This window comes from Mugil cephalus, chromosome 5, assembly GCF_022458985.1.
Source record: "Mugil cephalus isolate CIBA_MC_2020 chromosome 5, CIBA_Mcephalus_1.1, whole genome shotgun sequence".
In the NCBI taxonomy this organism is placed as follows: domain Eukaryota; kingdom Metazoa; phylum Chordata; class Actinopteri; order Mugiliformes; family Mugilidae; genus Mugil; species Mugil cephalus.
In genome coordinates, this window is record NC_061774.1 from 11,476,627 (window position 1) to 11,495,837 (window position 19,211).

Here is a 19,211-nt window from a genome sequence, read left to right on the forward strand (position 1 = left end):
TCGTTTTGAAGCCTGAACTGCGCTTTAAATATACGGTCGTGCAGCAGACTAACCCCTAAATATTTGTGGCCGAGCATGATCCAAACACAGTGACTCTGTTTTCCAGCTCAGACACATGGTGGTGGCTTTACATGCCAGTCGTATTGTCGAGTTGGTGTTGAATTCTGTTGTGCTTCCCAACGAAACGCTGCTTCCTCTCAGACTATTGTTCTTGGGCAATCAATGAAATGACATCAGTGTGTGTATATGTGAGGGAGAGGGAAGTGGAAACAAGTGGGAGGAGATAGTAGGAGGCGGTGGGAGGTAGAGTATCTATTCCTGAAACATACATAAATTCCATACTTCCCTTTCTTAGGTAATTATACACTCATGCTAGGCATTGCTTCATCTGACCAGGAAGACTTCTTAAACACCGGAGACCAGTGAGCGCCTTTAAACCCGCGGCAGACACCTGTGAGGTGACAAGAGGAATTCTCCGTGCGCTCCGTGATTACGGTAAAGAAGCCGCTGGTTGGCCCCGCCCTCTCTGGTAGAAAACTCGGTGATGTCGATTCGTCTTTAACGAGCTTGACCCAGAACCCGGGGAAGGAGGGGAAAAGAGGGCAGAAAACACTAAAAAAAAAAACACACGGAATAGCCTGGGAGTAGCCGGGTTACGTCTTTTCAACAGCAGGTGAGTACACTCAGAAAAGCTACTAGATGTTTGATATATACCTGTCTTTTCCCCCCTCTGAGCAGATAGCGGGTGCACTGCAGCGTTGGCAAGGAGTGGTCACATCAACACGACTCCCCCCGGCTAACGCTAGCTAGCCATGCTAACGGGAAAGTTAAAGCCGCGTCCCCGCTTTGTTGTTTCATACAGCGTGTGTGCGTGCGAACTGCACGCTCGAAATCGAGGTTTTGATGCGAGCTGGTACAATTGAACATGGTGTCTAAGCTGGCTCTGAAGGCCGCTACGCTGGACGCTAACTCCTGCTCTTGTGGCTAATCTGTGTCTCGCTCGGCTCTGTGGGTTATTGTGAGCTATTGTGATGCTAACGTAGCAGGACAGCAAAACCAGGTCATATGGCTACTGGGCGAGCGTTCAAGACAAGTGGGCCTCATTTGATGTGTAACATTGGCCATTTACCGGGATTGTAGCGATAGAGCGACCTCGACCCTCGATGACTCAAATGCGTCTTTTGTTCGTGAGAGTCAATTTATACCAATGGTGTTTTTTTTTTCTTTTTTCTTTCAGCCCCTGTGTCTGTGTGTCTGTGTCTGTGTTAACTATGCGCGGCGCTCTTTGCTATCTCAACGCTAGCAAATTAATTCACTTCATCAGAGTGGGCCAAACTGATTTTAAATAGAGGACTATATACACACCCCAGTTTGATCTAAAGTGGACCGGACCATTAACACAACAACATAATAAAAGCTAAAAGTAACGACAACTCCAGACTTTTTCCATTTGCGTCAGCGCCAAGAAGAACAAGTAAATTAGGAGAATGTTTACATTTGATGAACTATCCGTCAAATAAATAAATTGTGAAATCTGTGCTCGTTGCTGACTGCTGTTTAGTCCTAGGTCTCAGTTTTGTCCTCTGTCCACTTCTCTTTCTAAAAGGCTGGACACATTAGAGGTTATTCTCATTGAAAAAATTGCAGTTTTCTGTGTAATATTCACACTTTGTAAATTCATGCTGCGGCCCAGACTAGGATCCTAGGTGGGCTCCTTTTGGCCCACCGGCCGTGCGTTTGACACCTGTGCACTACTACTGTACGTGGGGATGTCCCTCGATCAAGGGGACTTGCTAGCAGTTAGCGTCTCCAGATGGTTCACAGCAAGGTCTCCGAGAGAGGAGGAAGCACTGGGGGGTTTAAACCGACATGACAACGTGACGGCCGGGCGGGTTCAGGGCTCTGAAGTGGACTGCTTCCCGGGCTCCAAACATTTACTGCGGTTTGACCTAGTTAGTGCTGCAGCTGAAGTTAGCGTCATCCTGCCCGGTAGCAGACAGTTTTATCAGCTGGAGTAGATAAGTAGATTTCATTGCCTTGACGGTCATTGATAATAGAAGACCTCCAGGCACCTGAAGGTAATTGAAAACCTCTCGCTTGATTAGACATGCGTAGATGTAGTTTGTTGATTCCATGTAAAGGGCGGCTGTCTCTTGTTTTTGCCTGCCACAAAGGTTGAGACTATTAGTTTGTAAGCCTGTGAACCAGTTGGGTGGGTCCTGTGTGGACTTGTTTTGTTAGGAAAATGTCTGGGTGGGGATAACTGTCAGCCCGAGTGTGGACAAGTGAACGAGCTTGTCTGTTATAAACAGTTGTTTCATGCAGGCCCGAATCACCCAGTGAGTTTTTTTTTTGTTGTTGTGCCTTCCCAGTGGGCTTTAGGTTTATCCTGGTTTACGTTTACATAGTACGTATGCGCTTTAGGAGTCAGGGTGTGTATTTGATGTGCTGCAGGTGTCACCGCTAATAACACCATACGTCCGTCTTTCCTGACTGAGTCGGCGTTTGATTGTTGATAGATGCTCCCACCACTGACTGCGATTGTGTCTGAGGTGTGCAGGTTAATCCACAAAGGGCCTTACGTGTGTGTTTGTGTGTCAGCGTGCGTGGATTCATATTAGTGTCACGTGCGTATGTGTTAGAAGGTAAGTGGATTAGGTGGCTAAAGCTTCAATCTCATTACGAGCCAGGCTCGGCTTAAACCAGCACCAGCGGCCTCACACTGACTCTATCTCCAAATTACAGTGTCGCTTACATCAAGATGCGAGAACAGACGTGCGTTTTGACAGTGAGGGCGTTGTTTTCGGTGGGAGCTCTCGCCGCTGACGGCAGGTGTAAAAGGTGACGGCGGAGTTTCATTAAGTCCACAAAGGCGGCGTTGTTGGCTACACGTGCGCATGATCGCAGATGTCTCCTGACAGGGTCGAGTGAGTCATGCTGACTGACGACTGCACTATCAGATGAAGATGTCTGACTCGTGATGTGTCAGTGTTCGATCAGATGCTGTTGACCTCAAAGCACGCTGCTTAACATTTTGAACTTTTGTTCCTGTCATGGTTTGGACAGCAGAACTTGACCCTTCCTCTGTTCACTCTTGTTCCCTCTGCCTCTAATGATAAAAAAAGAAAAAAAAAAGCTGTGCTGATAAGGTTTTTGTGCAACGGGCTTTGGACATTCAAAGTCCATGTGGTATAGTAAATAAATTCTTGATTCTGGGATGCATGTTTCTGTTTCTGCCTTTCCATTTAGTACAGATGTTTTTTGGCATCTTAAATCTAATCAATTGTGGAACACAGTGTAATGTACTCATGTTGTTAAAGGATTATACGTCTATTTTCATTCAGGAGTAGGGATAATAGTAGTCACTTATAGTAATTTGTGTCACTTTAATAATAGTGTTAATAAAAATGTGGTGAGTCAGCTATGCAGGTTTATTTAGATGACCTCTCAAAGGTTATGAAAGCAGAACAGAAAACTGTAGTTGAACAACAAAATAAGCAAAATGGGAAGTGTATTGTTGATCCTATGATCATCATATCGACTGTGGGGGATTTTCAGCACAAAAGAGAAAGACTCGTAATGGAGGAAGCCAACCATCAGTTGGTGGTTTGTCAAAGCGTACTTCCTACGGGCTGTTAGTGGTTTGTGTGCAGGCAGCTCTGTTGAGGAACATTTGGTATGGTGAGCCAAAGAAGCCATTGCTACCCTTTACTCATCTCTGATGTCGAATCCATAACATCCTGTTTCTCAGGAAGTGGAAAAGAGGGGAAAGGGGAGGGGAGCAGCGGCGGGACGGCATTGATTGTTTTCATTGTTCAACAAAACTCACTGCTGACTTTCAAGGCCAAAACTAACAGCTGTGATAGAGGGACATGGGTGGAGGACAGGAGTCAGGAATACGTAAAGTGCAACGCTATCTAAAAACCCCCCCCCCACACAAGAAACGGTGACACACATGCATGTGTGCAGTGATGTTCTCCTTGGTCTCCAACTCTTTTCACACTTGCTCTCTGTTGCACAAACTTCTCATTGTTTCTCCAACCTCCCGCACTGACAGCTGCAAATTCCCTCCTGGTTGCGGTTTAACTACACACACACACACACAAAGTACACAGTCGCTTTCCCAAATAACACTTGCCAAGAAATATCAATCACTGTTGATAATTCATCTCATTTAATTGACGGTTGTGCTCATTAGTGAAACAAGATATGTTGTGAATGACAGTAATTTACTGTATGTGAGATAAGCCAGGAATGAGACTGTATTAACACGTGACACATAATTATGGAAAGATGCGAGCCGGGGAGAGCGTTATATAAACAGCTGGTTTGTCTGCATTTGGGTCAGTGTGACTGGTAAACCTCCATTGAGGTGCTACGACGGCAAATTCAACAATGAATGATAATTAGCCAGTGTCATGCTAAGGTCGCTTTACAGTGGACGAGTGGGTGGGCTGCCGCTGTGCTGAATTGGCAGGAGACAAAGCAAGGAATGCAAGATTAGCTTTTTATCTTTTATTCAGCACTCCTTACCTCTTATCTCCACCCCTCTCTTCTTTTCCTTGTGCTCACCCTCGACTTGCCTCTTATTTGCCTACCCATCCATTTGTTTTGTGTGTTTGTAGCTCTTGTGCTCTGACTGTCTCCGTCTGTGGTGGATAATATCAGGCCTGTCTTGTCTTTGACCATATATAGACATGTGTGGTACCGGGCACCAGTTTGTGATTTGCTCAGGTAGGAGATTATGACTCTGGGTGAGTGTGTGTGTGTGTAGGTGACATCATGTCTTCCTGTCCGCCCTGTGCCACATGCAAATCCTGGTTTTGGTTCTTACAGATTCCTTTGTCCTGGGAAATATTTTGGCCACTCCTCGTTTTCTCGTCAAGCCTTCTCACTTTCCTCCCCCATTCCGTTTCCCAAGCTGGGGTGTTTTTTTTTTTTTTTTCTTTTTAATAAGTAAAGTCATATACGTGTGTGTGTGCTTTAGTCATCAGTTCTAAGGACTCACAGGAACAGACGTACGCTTAGTTTTACAAGTTACAGCAGTTGAAATTACTCTGTTGTAATAGGCTGCCTTCGGTGACATCACGATGCCTATCTGTCTGCCTGTCTTTTTTTGGTTTGCACAACCAAATACAGATGAAACTGTGAGTCATTCATCGGGGGCATTTAACCCGTTACGTGAAGGCTTGTCTCCGGTTGCACAAACAGGCACCTGCTGCCTTTGGAGTAAATGCAGGTCCCTGTTTGTTGCCCAATCCCCTGAACTCCTGACTCTGTGAGAAGTGTGTTTGTGCATGTCGGCCTAATAGACAATGAGACACACACACACACACACACACACACACACACACAGTAACTGACATTTGGTTGGCCCTCCTCTACCTCGTCCAACCGGTCCTGCAGGTGCTTCTGTGTAATTGTGTGGCAATGCATGGCTTTATTCTCCTTTCATGTCAGAGCTGGCGAGGAGCTGCGTTGCTTTAAAACAGGGTGTATGAACAGATAAGAGGGTCTGAGGTTCTACCTGTTTATCTCCGATATAACAATGTCTTTTTCTCTTTCTCGGCCTAGATAACAAAGAGGTGTAGGGGGAGGGAGGACGGGCAGCTGAGCTGAAAGAACAAGAGTAGATCACTGATCGAGTTGGGTCAGTGGTAGATGACGGCTGATTAGAGACAGAGAGAGAGAAAAGCGCTGTGAGGTACAGACACAGTTGAAGCTGCAGTAGAAAAACAAAAGTTGATAAGGGAACATGTGGTTCTTGAAAGCTGTCGGTATCTCTACAATCCTCTTTGTTTTTTTATGCTGACGGTCCTTGTTCTCCGGCCTAGGAAGAGCGGCAGGTTGGTGGACGGCCCACAGCTCGCTGCCGTACACAGATCAAATGCTGAGTAAATACAGGGTGTGTCTAAAGGCTGAGCTACTGTACGTCTCCGTCTCTCGCTGTGCTTTTCTGCTCGCAGAGCAAACACAATCCTGTTGACACACTCGTACGGTATTCTCACTATGTTGCTGTTTTTCAAGCCGAGGTGCCTTCTCTAAAACGCTTCCCTCTTGTTCCTCCCTCCCGTCCGCCCCCCCCCTCTGCTTTTCTCTGCAGTGCATTCCTTCTTGTTTCTGGGCTCGGTGGTTCTTTGACCCCTCTACACATGAGCAACTAGAGCGTCACCTCTGACTTTGGCGTGATCTCTCACCTCTTCTACCAAACCGCGCCCCCAGGTGAAGGTGTGTATTTTCTCTGACCTCGATGTTTCTGAATTTAATAAACGTACATCGTCCAAGCACAACTTTTAGATTATCTGTTTACTTATTCAAAAAGTATATGCATGAAATGTAAATGTATTTGCTATAGTGTTATTTTCTAGTGTGCCATCTTGGGGCCATGTCAAGGACACCTCTAAGCATGCATGCTCTATGAAATTGTTGTTTACTGATCTGCATGTATCGGAAAATACAATGTTGACAAATACAATATCGCAATAAGCACCTCCACATTATTGTGGCTAATCAATGTGTTTCTGTCCATCGACTCCTGCGTTGTCTGTCCCGAGTTGTGTCTAGTGTTGCCTCTCAGCGGCACAACCTTGTGTCAGCTGACTTTTAATGGAACGATTTGGGTTGTTTGTCGTTCTGTTGCGGTTTGTGTTCACTGAGCAGAGCTCAGGAGTGATTTGACTGTTGAACTTTCACAGTAAAGCAGTGCATGCCAAAACTTGAATGAGCCCATCAGTGATGAGGGGCCCTCCAGGAACAGGCGTGCAAAAGTCTTATGCAGAAGAGATGTATTGCGAGGTTTAACTGAAACTATATGTCATATTTCCAGGTTATTTTACACCGTTGTGGATGACTGGTGCTCTGTTAGGGATGTGACGTCATCTTTATCTGCTTTAGGGTGCCGTAGAGGAGACTGGTCACTGTCTGCTGTTAAACTTAAGGAGCTAAACGTCTGCTCATCTTCAAGTGACTGCATTTCAACAAGCATTCATTTTTATTAACGTCATGGATTTAGTTGTGAGGTCAAACACTACATCACAGCTGTGTGGACATTATGGTTTTACGCCAAATGGACATACAGGTGATGCAAACTAATGGATAGTGTATGTAGCATATGTAGGAAGTGCAGCCATTCAACACGCTCATAAAATAATCTTTTGGTTAAAAAAACGATTAAATCATTAGATCATTTTTTGTATAAAGTTGATGTTCAACTTGGATTTCATGATGGTGGCAGCTGTGACTGATGCGCTTTCATCTAGGCCAAGTTATCCACTCTTGTGCAATCCTTACAGTGCTGGTAATTTCCAACCTCAGCCTCAAAGAAGATTTCTCAAAAGATAAATCAGATTCGTTGATGTAACTCTTCCTGTTTATGATCAGCCACAAAAATCTGGCATTCTCCGGATCTTGCTAAACTTTATTCCGAGTGTCTTTGTCAGACGCCTCCTCCGCTCGCTGCAGAGTTGTGCGGCCGTATGGATGTTTGTAACGCCCCCCCTCCTCCCCTCCATCTCTTCCCCACGGGGCTGTGTAGTGTGTATGGAGCAGTGTGAGAGCGCAGCAGCTCTGCTGGAGTCGGTCAGGGAGCAGGAGGTGCAGTTTGAACAGCTGACCCGGGCGCTGGAGGAGGAGAGGAGGAGAGTGGGACTTCCCGCCACCAGCCCCTCGGCCCTGGGTCGCCCCCTCCCTCACACGCAGGTAAAAACTCCCCAAAGAAACCAAACACGTCCACGTCGAGCCTCAGCCCCCCCCATCTTTCACTTCCACATCCAGCCCATAGATCATTACTCACCATCCAATCCATCCATCGAATCCATCCATCATTTTCTCCCTCTGACGTTCATCCATCGATCATTCATCCCGATCACTCCTCGCTCCCTCTCCACCAGCGCTCGCCCACTTTGTGTCTCTGTATGTGCGCGTGCTTCGCGATTAAACGTCTTTCATCACGGACTCTGCATCTTTAAAGTCCATCTGTCCCTCCTCAGCTTTCATCTGCAGATGCATCGGCTTTAAGCGTGCACCGCTACTGTTACCGCTGCTGTTAACGTGCCTGAGATGACCATCGTACTCTGTCAGCATGCCTTCTTTGTCACTCAACGGATGCGCCGGCATGTACACCTTTTGTCGGCTACTGTTGTGGAATTCCAGTTATTTCCTTTTCTGCTCCAGCATGTTATGAGATGTGGATGTGTCACACACAAGTTGTTTTTTTTTTTTTTAATGGCAGGGTTTTGTGTTTTCATTTTCACACATTTATTGAGCACTAACATTATTTTTTTCCACTCTATTTGTTCCTATTGTATACTGTTTTCATGCAATGATCTATTGTGTATTGTGTATGCAGGTATCCAGTTATGTAGTTAAAAATGACTTTTTTTTTGCTTTTTCTTTTATTTCCCTTTAATTTGGGGTGTTTGTACAAAGTCATCACCTGTTCCTTTTCTTGATTGTGAAATGCCAGAAATCACCATCACAATTTCCTGTAGCTCATGCTGATTTATTCAAATATCCTGTTTTGTTTGACCAACAAAACCCGAACCCCAACGTATTCAAATGACTCACAGACAGCTGTGATGTCAAGAATACATTCATAGTTGACCAACCCAAACTTGCTGTATGTTGACAATTTAAAAAAAAGATATTCAATCAAATATCCAAATGTTGTGCCATTAGAGTAACTGATGGCTTGAGTTGTCTTGTCCCGTTTCGTAGTCTCTAAATCACGAATCGGTCAACTTTACATTCAACATACAACTTGAAAGTTCAGTTAAAGAAGATCGAATGTCATTTTTCTTTAACTTCACACAGGGTTTCAATTTTTATGCACATTGATGCTTGTCGGCACTAAAGCGATAGTAAAAAGCTGTTCCTCAGTGTTTTGCTTCCTTTGAGGGCTCGCTGACATTACACCCGATGTTTTGTCTCTTTGAATCCTCGGGAGGACGAAGGCTAAGAAAACATAAATTGTGTGCGATGTGGCCTTGTATAAGCCGACTAAATTAACAATGATAAAAACGCAGATTCTCTGCTGCAAATAGATGCCAGAACTTCTCGTAAATGAGATGCTATTAGCAAAAGAAGAACTGGCTTCAGAGGATGTGCTCTTCTTGGTAAAAATGTACTGTCTGCACTTGCCACTGCTTTTTTTTAATAGCAGCCCTGCCTCCTTGTGGGGACAACACTGAATGCAGTATGATGTTTTGCTAATGAGGTGGGAGTCGGTGTGTGATAAGGCCTTCTGACTGCCCTCTTCTTGTTTCTGTTCGTAACATTGAAACTGATAGTAAGTCTGGGTGGCGGAACAGTTATTGCAAAAGTTTTCCACGTCGACAGTGACTCGGCTGCTTAACGTCCATGTCCCACAGTGTGACAGTAATTGATTATGTAAGATTTTAAGCAGGAGGAAGCAGGGTGTGTGAATGAGTGGCTGCTTTCCAAATATCCTCCTACATGGCTGGCGGTGATTCACACACGATAAACATGCAGGGACGGTTTGGTCGGCACTGAATGTGCTTCAGCAGCAGTAATATCACCCGTGAGAAACCAGATAGCTCTGGCTATGGGAACCTCAGACTTCACTTTTCTATATTTTGTTTTACCAAAAGTGCATGACGAAAATATAATTTTTTTCTGCATATTTTCATAATGAATTTTATTTTTGTTTTGTTTTTTCTCTTTCTTCCCAGAACGGGCGTTTAGGTGATGCGGACATAGAGCGACTGAAACTGACTGACTCGTACATAAACGGCACACAGGCACGTGTTTGTCTTTATGAAATCAAGTATTTTTCTTGTGGTTTTGTTGTGAATGTCAGTGATTTTAATATTGATCTGTGTGGTGTTTCTGCTACAGTACAGGATGGTGGACCCAGCGCACGGTGCTCTAGATGAGAGCTACACACCGGAGGACGACTCCCAGGAAGTACACTCTGTCTTTTCAGAGGAGGGAACTACACGACGGATGGACAATGGGGTAGGCTCATATGAGACTTTCAACTCCAGACGTGAAGCACACAGACTATATAGTCTAAAATTGCTATAAACATTTGAAAACATTAATCCTGATCTCACTGTCCCTTCCGTCAGATGAAGAAGCCAATCTCACGCACAGTCCTCCCCTCTGACCCGATGTCCATTGACGGGGGCTTGACGGTGCCCGGCATGGGCGTGTACAGCGCCACCCTGGATCGTCCTTACAGGCAGGTCGGAGGAGGAGGAGACTACCCCACTGCTACAGTACCCAGAAACTACCACTACGGCCCCGTAGGGGGATACGATGACTACCGGGCGGGTCCGCCATCGGAGGCATACACTAGTCTGAGCAGAGGCTCGCACATGGATGATCGCTACAGGTACAGGAGCCCAGACAGTTCAGGGAATACCTGACTGACTTTATCTGGTTTATAATCAGTGTGTTCAAACAAATGATCAAGGTTAATGATTTATGCTGTCGTTACACACCAGCTCTCTGCTATATCTGGGGAATATACAGATAGTTTGTCCTCATTCAGCACTTTCCTAGATAGCTTCAGTCATTACCTTTGATCTTTTATGCTACAGGTTCTAAATATATGGCCACCATGTTTACTGCACAGTAACGTTTAGATAGCACAGTGGCTCTAATCACTTTCCATCTTTTCATGTATCCCGTCTTATCTCAGGCCAGTCGACGGCTACCGAACTCTGGACTCGGGCTACCGGGCTCCGAGCCGCCAGCAGCTCGATCCGTACGCGGCGCAGCCCCAGGTGAGCCGTGGAATGAGGGCCTTGGGCTCGGCGCTGGAGATGCGTTACGGCCACGGCCACTTCGGTTTGGAGGACGACCAGCGCAGTGTGGGATATGACGACTACGGCATGGGGCCTCCACCCATGCATCCCGGAGGATACGGCACCATGCCGCGCTTGGGGCCGGGCCCCGGGGGCATCGACAGACGAAGACTCAGGTGAAACACGAATGCACTGTTCCGTGGTTAATTTGTAACATTTGATCTCTTGCTTGGGGCACAAGATGTTAAATATCTTCTTCTTCAACTCGCAGGAGCTGTGAGGATACTTTGGATGGGGACATGGGCGGATTTGACCCTTATGTTTTGGCCGTTCCCATGCCGATGGAGAGGGGCAGCATGGCTTCGCTGGAGAGCACGTTGAGAAAAGCTCCTCCGGCTTCATGGAGACAACCAGAACTACCGGAGGTGATCGCCATGTTGAGCTACCGCCTGGATCCCGTCAAGACCAACGCCGCTGCTTTCCTCCAGCATCTCACATTCAAGAATGATAAGGTGCGACGACCCTCAGTCACAGAATATAAGCATTTAATTTGGATTTTTATTTATTTTTTTGTATTTGGAATTCTTATGTTTTTTTTTTTTTTTATGTGTTAACTGTGTAGGTTAAGTCAGAAGTGCGTCGCCTGAAGGGCATCCCGTCCCTGGTGTCACTGCTGGACCACCCCATCAAGGAGGTGCACCACTCGGCCTGTGGAGCCCTGAAGAACATTTCATACGGACGTGACCAAGACAACAAGATCGCCATCAAGAACTGTGACGGCGTTCCTGCTCTGGTCAGGTTACTGAGGAAAACTCATGACCAGGACCTGACTGACACCATCACGGGTATGACGCCTCATCTGATGCCCGTTTTATCATTTCATTTGTTATCTTCAGATACTCAAAACGGGTTATTTTAGTTTGGTAATGCATAAACTGTCTCTCTCATAGCCGTGATAGTAACTGTATTTTCTGCATCGTCCCAGGCACCTTGTGGAACCTCTCGTCCCACGACTCAGTGAAGATGGAAATCGTGGACCACGCCCTACACGCCCTGGCCGACGAGGTGATCGTTCCACACTCGGGCTGGGAGCGAGGGAGCAGCGGAGGAGAAGAAAGCTGCAAACCACGCCATCTGGAGTGGGAGACCGCCTTGACCAACACTGCTGGCTGCCTTAGGTAAGGAAGGGATCAATGGTTGGAAAGCAGCGGACGTCAAAGAAGGAGAAAGAGAGGCTTATTTTGAGAAGAGAACATACAATTATGTGTTTAACTTCTCCCTCGCTCCGGCAGGAATGTGAGTTCGGAACGCAGCGAGGCCCGGAGAAAGCTGAGGGAGTGCACAGGACTGGTGGATTCGCTCATGTACATCGTCCAGTCGCAGATCAACCGCAAAGATGTGGACAATAAGGTGAGGCGGCGACATATTTGCGTGTACTCTTTACCCTTTTTTTTTTTTTTTTTTTTTTGCAGTAAGTAATAAAAGCTTCCCTTTTCATCCTCTCGTCCTGTAGCTGGTGGAGAACTGCGTCTGCCTCCTGAGGAATCTGTCCTATCAGGTTCACCGTGAAGTCCCCGGCTGCGAACGCTACGCGGAGGCCCAGCCCGTCAACCAGGGCCCGGCCCCGGCCAACAAAGGTGGCTGCTTTGGCTCTCGAAAGGGTAAAGGTCAGTGTCGGACGACTGTTTTTTTCATCTCATGAGTTGCGCTGTGAGACTTGCTGTTGGAAAAACGGGCAGTTGCTGGAGGGTTTGAGCTTGTTGGTGGCAGAAGCACCTGTCGCTGTTTTTCACACTCTACCACTGTTTCCCTTTGTCCTCTCCTCCCTCCTCCTCCTTCCATCTACTTCTTTCTATGTCTCTGCTGTGTTTAGATGAGTGGTTTTCCAAAGGTAAGATTCTCCTCTTGGCGTTCTCTCTTCTATGGTCTGCCTTTTTTTTTTTTTTTTTTTTTTAAACTAACGCAAAATTAAACTTCATCCAAAAAAAAAAAAAAAGAATTCACCTGCAGTAACGGGCATGTTCATCTGATGTCACACACATGGAAATGCATGCTGACAGTGCTTGTTCCATTGGTTGCATGTTGACATTTCAAAGCAGATGGCTGAGGATATCTGGATGCTCATCTCACCCCTCCTCATCACCGTCATCGTTCGCTGGTAATCTTTGTTTTATCTCCTCAATCTTTTCTCTTATTATTTTTCCCTGCAGCAAAGAAGGACGGGGATTATGGGAGTGCAGATCAGATTGATATTCCAAAGAGGACAACGCCAGCCAAAGGTTTGCACGTCTTTTCCCCCTTAAAATTATCCACCATATTATTATCTGTGAACCGTATGTCGTAAACGAGGATGTATTGGGTGCTTCTTCGTACTCATTCAATCAGTCATCTTATTTTGGAACAGCTGAATATTTAATCGTTTTCATTAATTTCTGGTATTTCAATAATCATAAATATAAGGATCCCAAATCTTTTTCTCCAAATTTACCACTTCGTGGAGTCGTACGAAGCATTTTCGCTCTTGTATCTTATATAATTTTTCACACTGTAAGAACCTTTCAAAACTATGCAATTTTTATGTACTCTTCTTTTTGTTTTATTCATGTAACTAAATTGCCAGCTTGATCAAAATTCGAACTTGTTTGAAGTGAGCTTTAACACGTAGCCTTTATTTGCGTTAGGCAGAAATATTGATGACTGACAAACTCTGTAAATCCAATCTAACCCCTCTCTATCGTTCTCTCTGTTTGACGTCAGGTTACGAGCTGTTGTTCCAGCCAGAGGTGGTCCGTATTTACACATCATTGCTCAAAGAGACCAAGAACCCTTCGGTTCTCGAGGCTGCTGCCGGCGCCATTCAGAACCTGTGTGCTGGCCGATGGACTGTTAGTATCATGTCTTGGATTTGATATGAATTTGAATCATCTGCATTTTTTTTTAATCTTTTTGAGAACACGAACCCGTGAAACTGATGTTATTTTAACCGATCTCCGTGTCTGTTTTTCTTTTTTCCAGTACGGCCGGTACATCAGGGCCACTGTGCGTCGGGAGAACGGTCTTCCTATGGTAGCAGAACTGCTGGGTCACGGCAATGACCGCGTGGTCAGGGCCATGTCTGGAGCTCTGAGGAACCTCGCTATCGACAACCGGAACTGTGAACTGCTTGGTGAGCTTTTTATTATTTGATATTATTATTATTTTGTATAATTTAACAACATGCCTTACTGTGAGCAATGAACTCTATGAGCTTTGTCGAGGGCTAAATTCTGTGGCAGCGTATCCTGACTCACTGTTTGTACTGCAGGTACACATGCAGTGCCTCACCTCGTGTCCAACCTGCCCGGAGGCCAGAGTCAGTCTGGACGCACTCTATCGGAGGAGACGGTGGTATCTGTACTGAGCACGCTCGCTGAGGTGCTTGGCAATAGTTTGGAGGCAGCGAAGGCCCTCAGAGTCTCACAAGGCATCGAGAGACTGGTGCTCATCACCAAGGACGGGTATGCGTCTTATGAATGTAGAAATTAAACGTTCAGCGTGTTTTCTGACCATCGTGTGTGATTTTAAATTACTTTTTAAGACTGAGAAACTAGCTGGATTTAAATAGAATAATTTAGCACACATTTCTGAAGCTCAATAAATATAAGGACGTGTCTTTTGTCATCCTGCAGCAAACGTTCTGACCGTGAGGTGCGAGGGGCCGGACAGGTGCTGCAGCTCGTCTGGGCTCACAAGGAGCTGCGTCGCACCCTGGAGAAGGACGGCTGGAAGAAGACGGACTTCGCGGTCAACCTCAACTCCAACAGCAGCACCAGCAACGGCCCGAGCACCCGCGCCAACGGCACCTACGAAGACAGCACCACACCCTTACTGGACAGAGGTGAGTCTCTGAGGGATCACGCATTAAAAAAAATATTAAAAAGAGTTTCTGTCTGACATGTATTTCCTGTTTCTCTTCTGCTTCATCTTAGGGGAGAAGAGGGACATGATTCCACTAAATGACCTTGGCCCTGGTTAGTACACTTTGCTGTTTGTTTTTTTTTGTTTTGTTATGTTTTTTTAATGAAGAAAAATATGTGCAATGTGTTATTTCAAGATTAAATATGTGACCTTGTTTTAATTGATTCCTGTGCTCACTCAGAAGGCTACTCTACACTGGACCAGAGAGAGAGGAGACACACTCTGGACGAGACCACAGACACTTTACCGGTACTTTTTAAACCCTCTGTCCAACACGCTCACTTGTTGGATTGCTGACACTAATCCCTAACGTCCTGACCAGCTCTGAATATTTCCAGACTACGACCTTTAAAACCTCACCAGTACTGACACTTTTCTTTTCTCGCACTCTCTTCCTGTCCACCTTCTTCCTTTCTTCTTTTCTCTCCGGTTGTCTCTCAGCGAGGGGTGTATGGGGGCAGAAAGGGCTCCCTGCCTCTGTTGGACTCCTACGATGGTTAGGCCTCCCCCCTCTCCTCTACCCCCCTCTGCATGTAACAGCATGGTATGTCCAACTGACCACTAATCCTGCATGGACTCTTACTAGCTGTGTTCCTTTGTCTCTTAAAACTTTAAACCCTCGGTTAAAACCTGGTCTGTGGTGGATGTTGTACTAAAACCCAGGCAGACGTCCATTGTCCATCTTACGAGTTGTGCTGTGTACATGCTGGTATAGTATGCTGCAAGTATGCTCCTTGTACATACGTTGTGGTTCATTACTCGGTTAGTGTAGATTTGAACCCCATGCTCTTAATAAAGATTTAAATCCTTAAATCTCAGCAGTTAGTTGTGCGATAGTGTTGTCACAATAATTTGTTACACATGCTGTTTCTAATATATATTAAGTAGAATAGCTACAACCAGTTCATCTGGATGATTTAATTATTTTGTTATGTGGTGATATTTGTGTCTAACAGCGCCCTCTTGTGGTTATTCTAAGATTTAACTGAGATTTTGATTCTCTGATGAGAAATCTGTTTAATACTGGTTCACGTCCTGTTAAGAATTAGGATTGAGACCAAGAGAAGATACATTAGTAACATAAATGAGTGAGATTGTGTTAGTGGAACTAATATGATTTACTTCAGAAAACAAAATGCTGTTTTGAAATGTTAAAAACCTTTTTTTTTTTTTTTAATCTCTTTTGACGCCTTGTCAAATTTTCTGAAAACTTACATTAGACATTAGATTTCATCCTTTCTTTAACAAGTTTCTTGAACCACTTTATCTAAATTGCATGCAACTTTTTATTGGACACAGTCAATAGACCGTAAGATATGAGTAGTAAGAATGAGGTGATCTTATCAGCGTGTAGAAGTGATAAGAAGAAATGAAACAAATTGCTTAGATGGGGACAGACAAGCGTGAAAAGATCTTTCTTCTAAGCTTCATTTTTATAAAAGAAAACTCCCATTAGTTATTGTGACAGCACAAGTGCACATAGTGCCATACTTATACCGGTCATTAACTCTTCGTGTCTTCTTTCTGGTTTAAATTGGCCACATTTTACTTTGTGTGCTAATCTCTGTGTTTTACCGTGTCCTTCCAGAAAAACTGATAGTATGCATCACCCAGACGGGGCCGGCTCTGCCCTACCACTGCTACTGAAGAGAGAAGACCCAGACTCTCTCCCCTCTCTCCCCTCTCTCTCTCTCTCTCTCGCTACCACCACACCGATGGGATCAAAAGATGAGGGCTGGCATCCAAAGAAAGTGGCCGTGTTGCAAGCGAAAGGTTTCATGCAGCACACGCACGTACAGAAACACACACACACACACACACATCCCTACTTTTTTATGAATACATTCAACCGTAGCAGCAGAACTATATTCCGTTCATAAATTATAATTATTCTGTAAAGGCAATCACCTTTGTTGACAATCATTTAATTCTGGTGTTGTCATCCTGCTTGTATTATCTTATTTTATTTTTGTCTTCTTGCTTTTGTCAACAGTTTTTGGTAAATTTTGTCACATGTTGCTGCCAACACCCGCATCCTAATTTGTATTTAGACTTCTGTGTAGGTTATATACTGTATATAAAAAGAAAATGGGACGGCTGCATTAGTTTTGGCTCATTAATTTAAATTAAAGTGGGATCGCTGGGAGGTTTGAGACACACCGACAGACAGCCCTGTAGATGGAGAATGTTGTTTATATAGGAGTTATTTACCTGTCTAGAGTTATTTTCTCTCGGTTGGGATGAGCACAGGTGCAGACAAGAAAGGGCAGGTGTGTGTATATTTGTCAAGCGGTAAACCTGTGGCCACGCGTGTGTGAGTGAGTGCAGAAAACGAATATGGACCTTTTTGGAGCGAGTGTGTTTTTGTGTGCGTTTGTACCCATAAGAAACCACATGTCGATTATTCCACTGGACGCATCCGGTCCTGTTTTCATTGTGTGCCCCTTTTCCTGAGACAAAGCATTTTTTTTTTCTTAGTTTTTGTGTTCTGACTGCCTCTTTTTGTGTTACATACTTAAACTCGACAATTTCAGCTGCTTTTTTTTTTTTTTTTTGACATTTCTCGCCTGGATTTAGCCGACTCTGATCACACGGCGCCACAAAACCGGTGCAGAGATGTGAATCTAGCTTTGAACAAACACTACTAAACCACTAAAAATGTGTCGACGTCGGGCTTCAGAAACGCACTACAGACACAAGTTTTTCATCAAGGGACTCTTTGGAATAATATTGTGCTTTTTAAGGCTGGATTTTCCAAAAGAAAATAGCTTTATAGCGTTCAACATGCACGTTTAGGTTCATTTTGTACATTATAACATTTACATTTGGGAGGCTTCTTCACTCAGAGGAGACTCGAGTTTAAACCAGCAGATTGATATACTGACGTTTAAACTGGGAGCTGGACAGGAAGCACATTTTGGTCAGTGATCCAACTGTTACCATTTTTATTTTTTTTGTTGTTGTACTTTCTTCCCTTTGTGTTTGTTTGTACTTCATTTGGGGGGTTTGAATGTGAGGGAGAGGTGGTTGAGAGAATTATGCAATTTGTTCTTATTTTTAATCACACTTTTACAGTTGAGTTGTTTTTAAAGGCAAAAGAGACCAATCATCTTTGTTTCTGTTGTGTTTCTTTTCTTTCTTTTTTTTTTTTTTTTTTTTTTTACTTTCACACACATAGTATATTTGTACTGTTGCCTATCCATGTAAAATTATGCTGTACCATTCATACCTGCCTTGGCTCTGAGAAGTTGCTTTTTCAGTGACGTATGTAACTGGTAATACTGTTGTTTTTATAAATAAAGATCTTTTCTTAGATGAGATCCGGCATTTTGTGATTGATGTGTCTGCGTGTTGAGGCGAGGAAGGACTTCGGTGTCATGTAGATAAACGCGTCTAATTAAAGAGAGGCCGCCTATCAGTGTAATTTCATCTCCCCGCTCTAGTCGAGGCAAATGGCAAACGGTCTCATTTGACACTATGTTTAATATTCGCTCTTAAACATCGGCATGCTTCCGTGAGCTTAGTTTTTCCTTGATGTGCTAATTTCCAAGGCTTTCTGTCAATGACGTCGCGCGTCACCGAACCCCAACACTTTAATCTCCCGATAAGACCACAAACTGCTGCTGTCTTGTTTTCAAGTTGATTAACTTCTACACACGACTTGCATCACATTGCAGCTACGGACCATTGTGTGTTGTCGGTTCCAGCTTTGCTCTCGTGTCCACTTACGCCCGGAGCCACATGTTGACGTGGAATAGCATTGTGTAATTGAGTGTTGTGTGCGTGCCCCTCAGGGTCAAGACATGTCTAAGGAACACGCGAGGGTTGTGTGAGGACATGAAGGTATCTTGGCGTGTCCAGTGTGCAACACATCTGAAATACATCTGAGACAGACTGCAAAGCAGCTGTTGCATCACGAGGTCTCCGAGTGTGTGTGTGACGGAGCGAGAAAGTGTGATATTGGTCAGGCTATGATGTGTATGCATGTGCCTCTGACACCACAAAATCAGCCTTTGAATGTAACGTATGTAGATGTGAGGCTGTGTTATGTTATGTGGCTCAAAGGGGAACATGGGGAATTTACACAAACTTTCCAGTTCACTGGTTACGTGAGGGCAAATAAATGTACTCTAATATAGCAGTCCTGCATTAAGTCCTCCTTCAACATCTAGTTTTCAGTTTTAACTTTGAAAGGTTTTAATTTAACATTGTGGAGAACACAAAAGAACACAAAAGTAGCCCACAGACTAACATGGCATTAATAATAGAAACGTGTGTCGGTACAAGGCAACACAATTCTGTAATACAAACCACAACCTCAAACAGTATTTAGCGGAGGACTGCGAAATTATGATGTGGAAGTTATATATATATATATATATACACATATATGTGTGTGTGTGTATATATATATATATATACACATATATGTGTGTGTGTGTATATATATATATATATATATATATACACATATATGTGTGTGTG

General features: G+C 44.5%; 1 protein-coding gene across 10 annotated transcripts; it reads left to right on the forward strand.

Annotated features, from left to right (window-relative positions):
- Window positions 1-362: 362 nt before the first annotated feature.
- Window positions 363-18,046, forward strand: LOC125007971 (catenin delta-1-like). 10 transcript variants are annotated; one of them, XM_047584938.1, is made up of 22 exons: window positions 363-673; window positions 6,104-6,228; window positions 7,535-7,698; window positions 9,690-9,758; window positions 9,856-9,975; window positions 10,089-10,354; window positions 10,664-10,945; window positions 11,041-11,281; window positions 11,392-11,614; window positions 11,755-11,947; window positions 12,062-12,179; window positions 12,283-12,436; window positions 12,643-12,660; window positions 12,980-13,048; window positions 13,527-13,654; window positions 13,785-13,935; window positions 14,074-14,266; window positions 14,438-14,646; window positions 14,738-14,779; window positions 14,911-14,975; window positions 15,168-15,222; window positions 16,315-18,046. In XM_047584938.1, exons 3-22 carry the CDS (start codon window positions 7,540-7,542, stop codon window positions 16,371-16,373), a joined length of 2,814 nt encoding a protein of 937 aa, XP_047440894.1. In that variant the 5' UTR covers window positions 363-673; window positions 6,104-6,228; window positions 7,535-7,539; the 3' UTR covers window positions 16,374-18,046. The 10 variants fall into 10 exon arrangements, with proteins under 10 accessions (XP_047440894.1, XP_047440896.1, XP_047440890.1 ...); XM_047584940.1 differs by having other exon boundaries at window positions 364-673; window positions 14,908-14,975; window positions 15,168-15,270; XM_047584934.1 differs by having other exon boundaries at window positions 364-673; window positions 14,908-14,975.
- The last annotated feature ends 1,165 nt before the right edge of the window (window positions 18,047-19,211 follow it).

Excerpts from the sequence above, each read along its gene's own strand:
- LOC125007971 (XM_047584934.1), top strand. The coding sequence starts at position 7,540 with ATGGAGCAGTGTGAGAGCGCAGCAGCTCTGCTGGAGTCGGTCAGGGAG. Across the intron at positions 10,946-11,040 it reads ATCGACAGACGAAGACTCAG|GAGCTGTGAGGATACTTTGG; the intron begins GTGAAACACGAA and ends TTCAACTCGCAG. Across the intron at positions 13,936-14,073 it reads CCGGAACTGTGAACTGCTTG|GTACACATGCAGTGCCTCAC; the intron begins GTGAGCTTTTTA and ends TTTGTACTGCAG.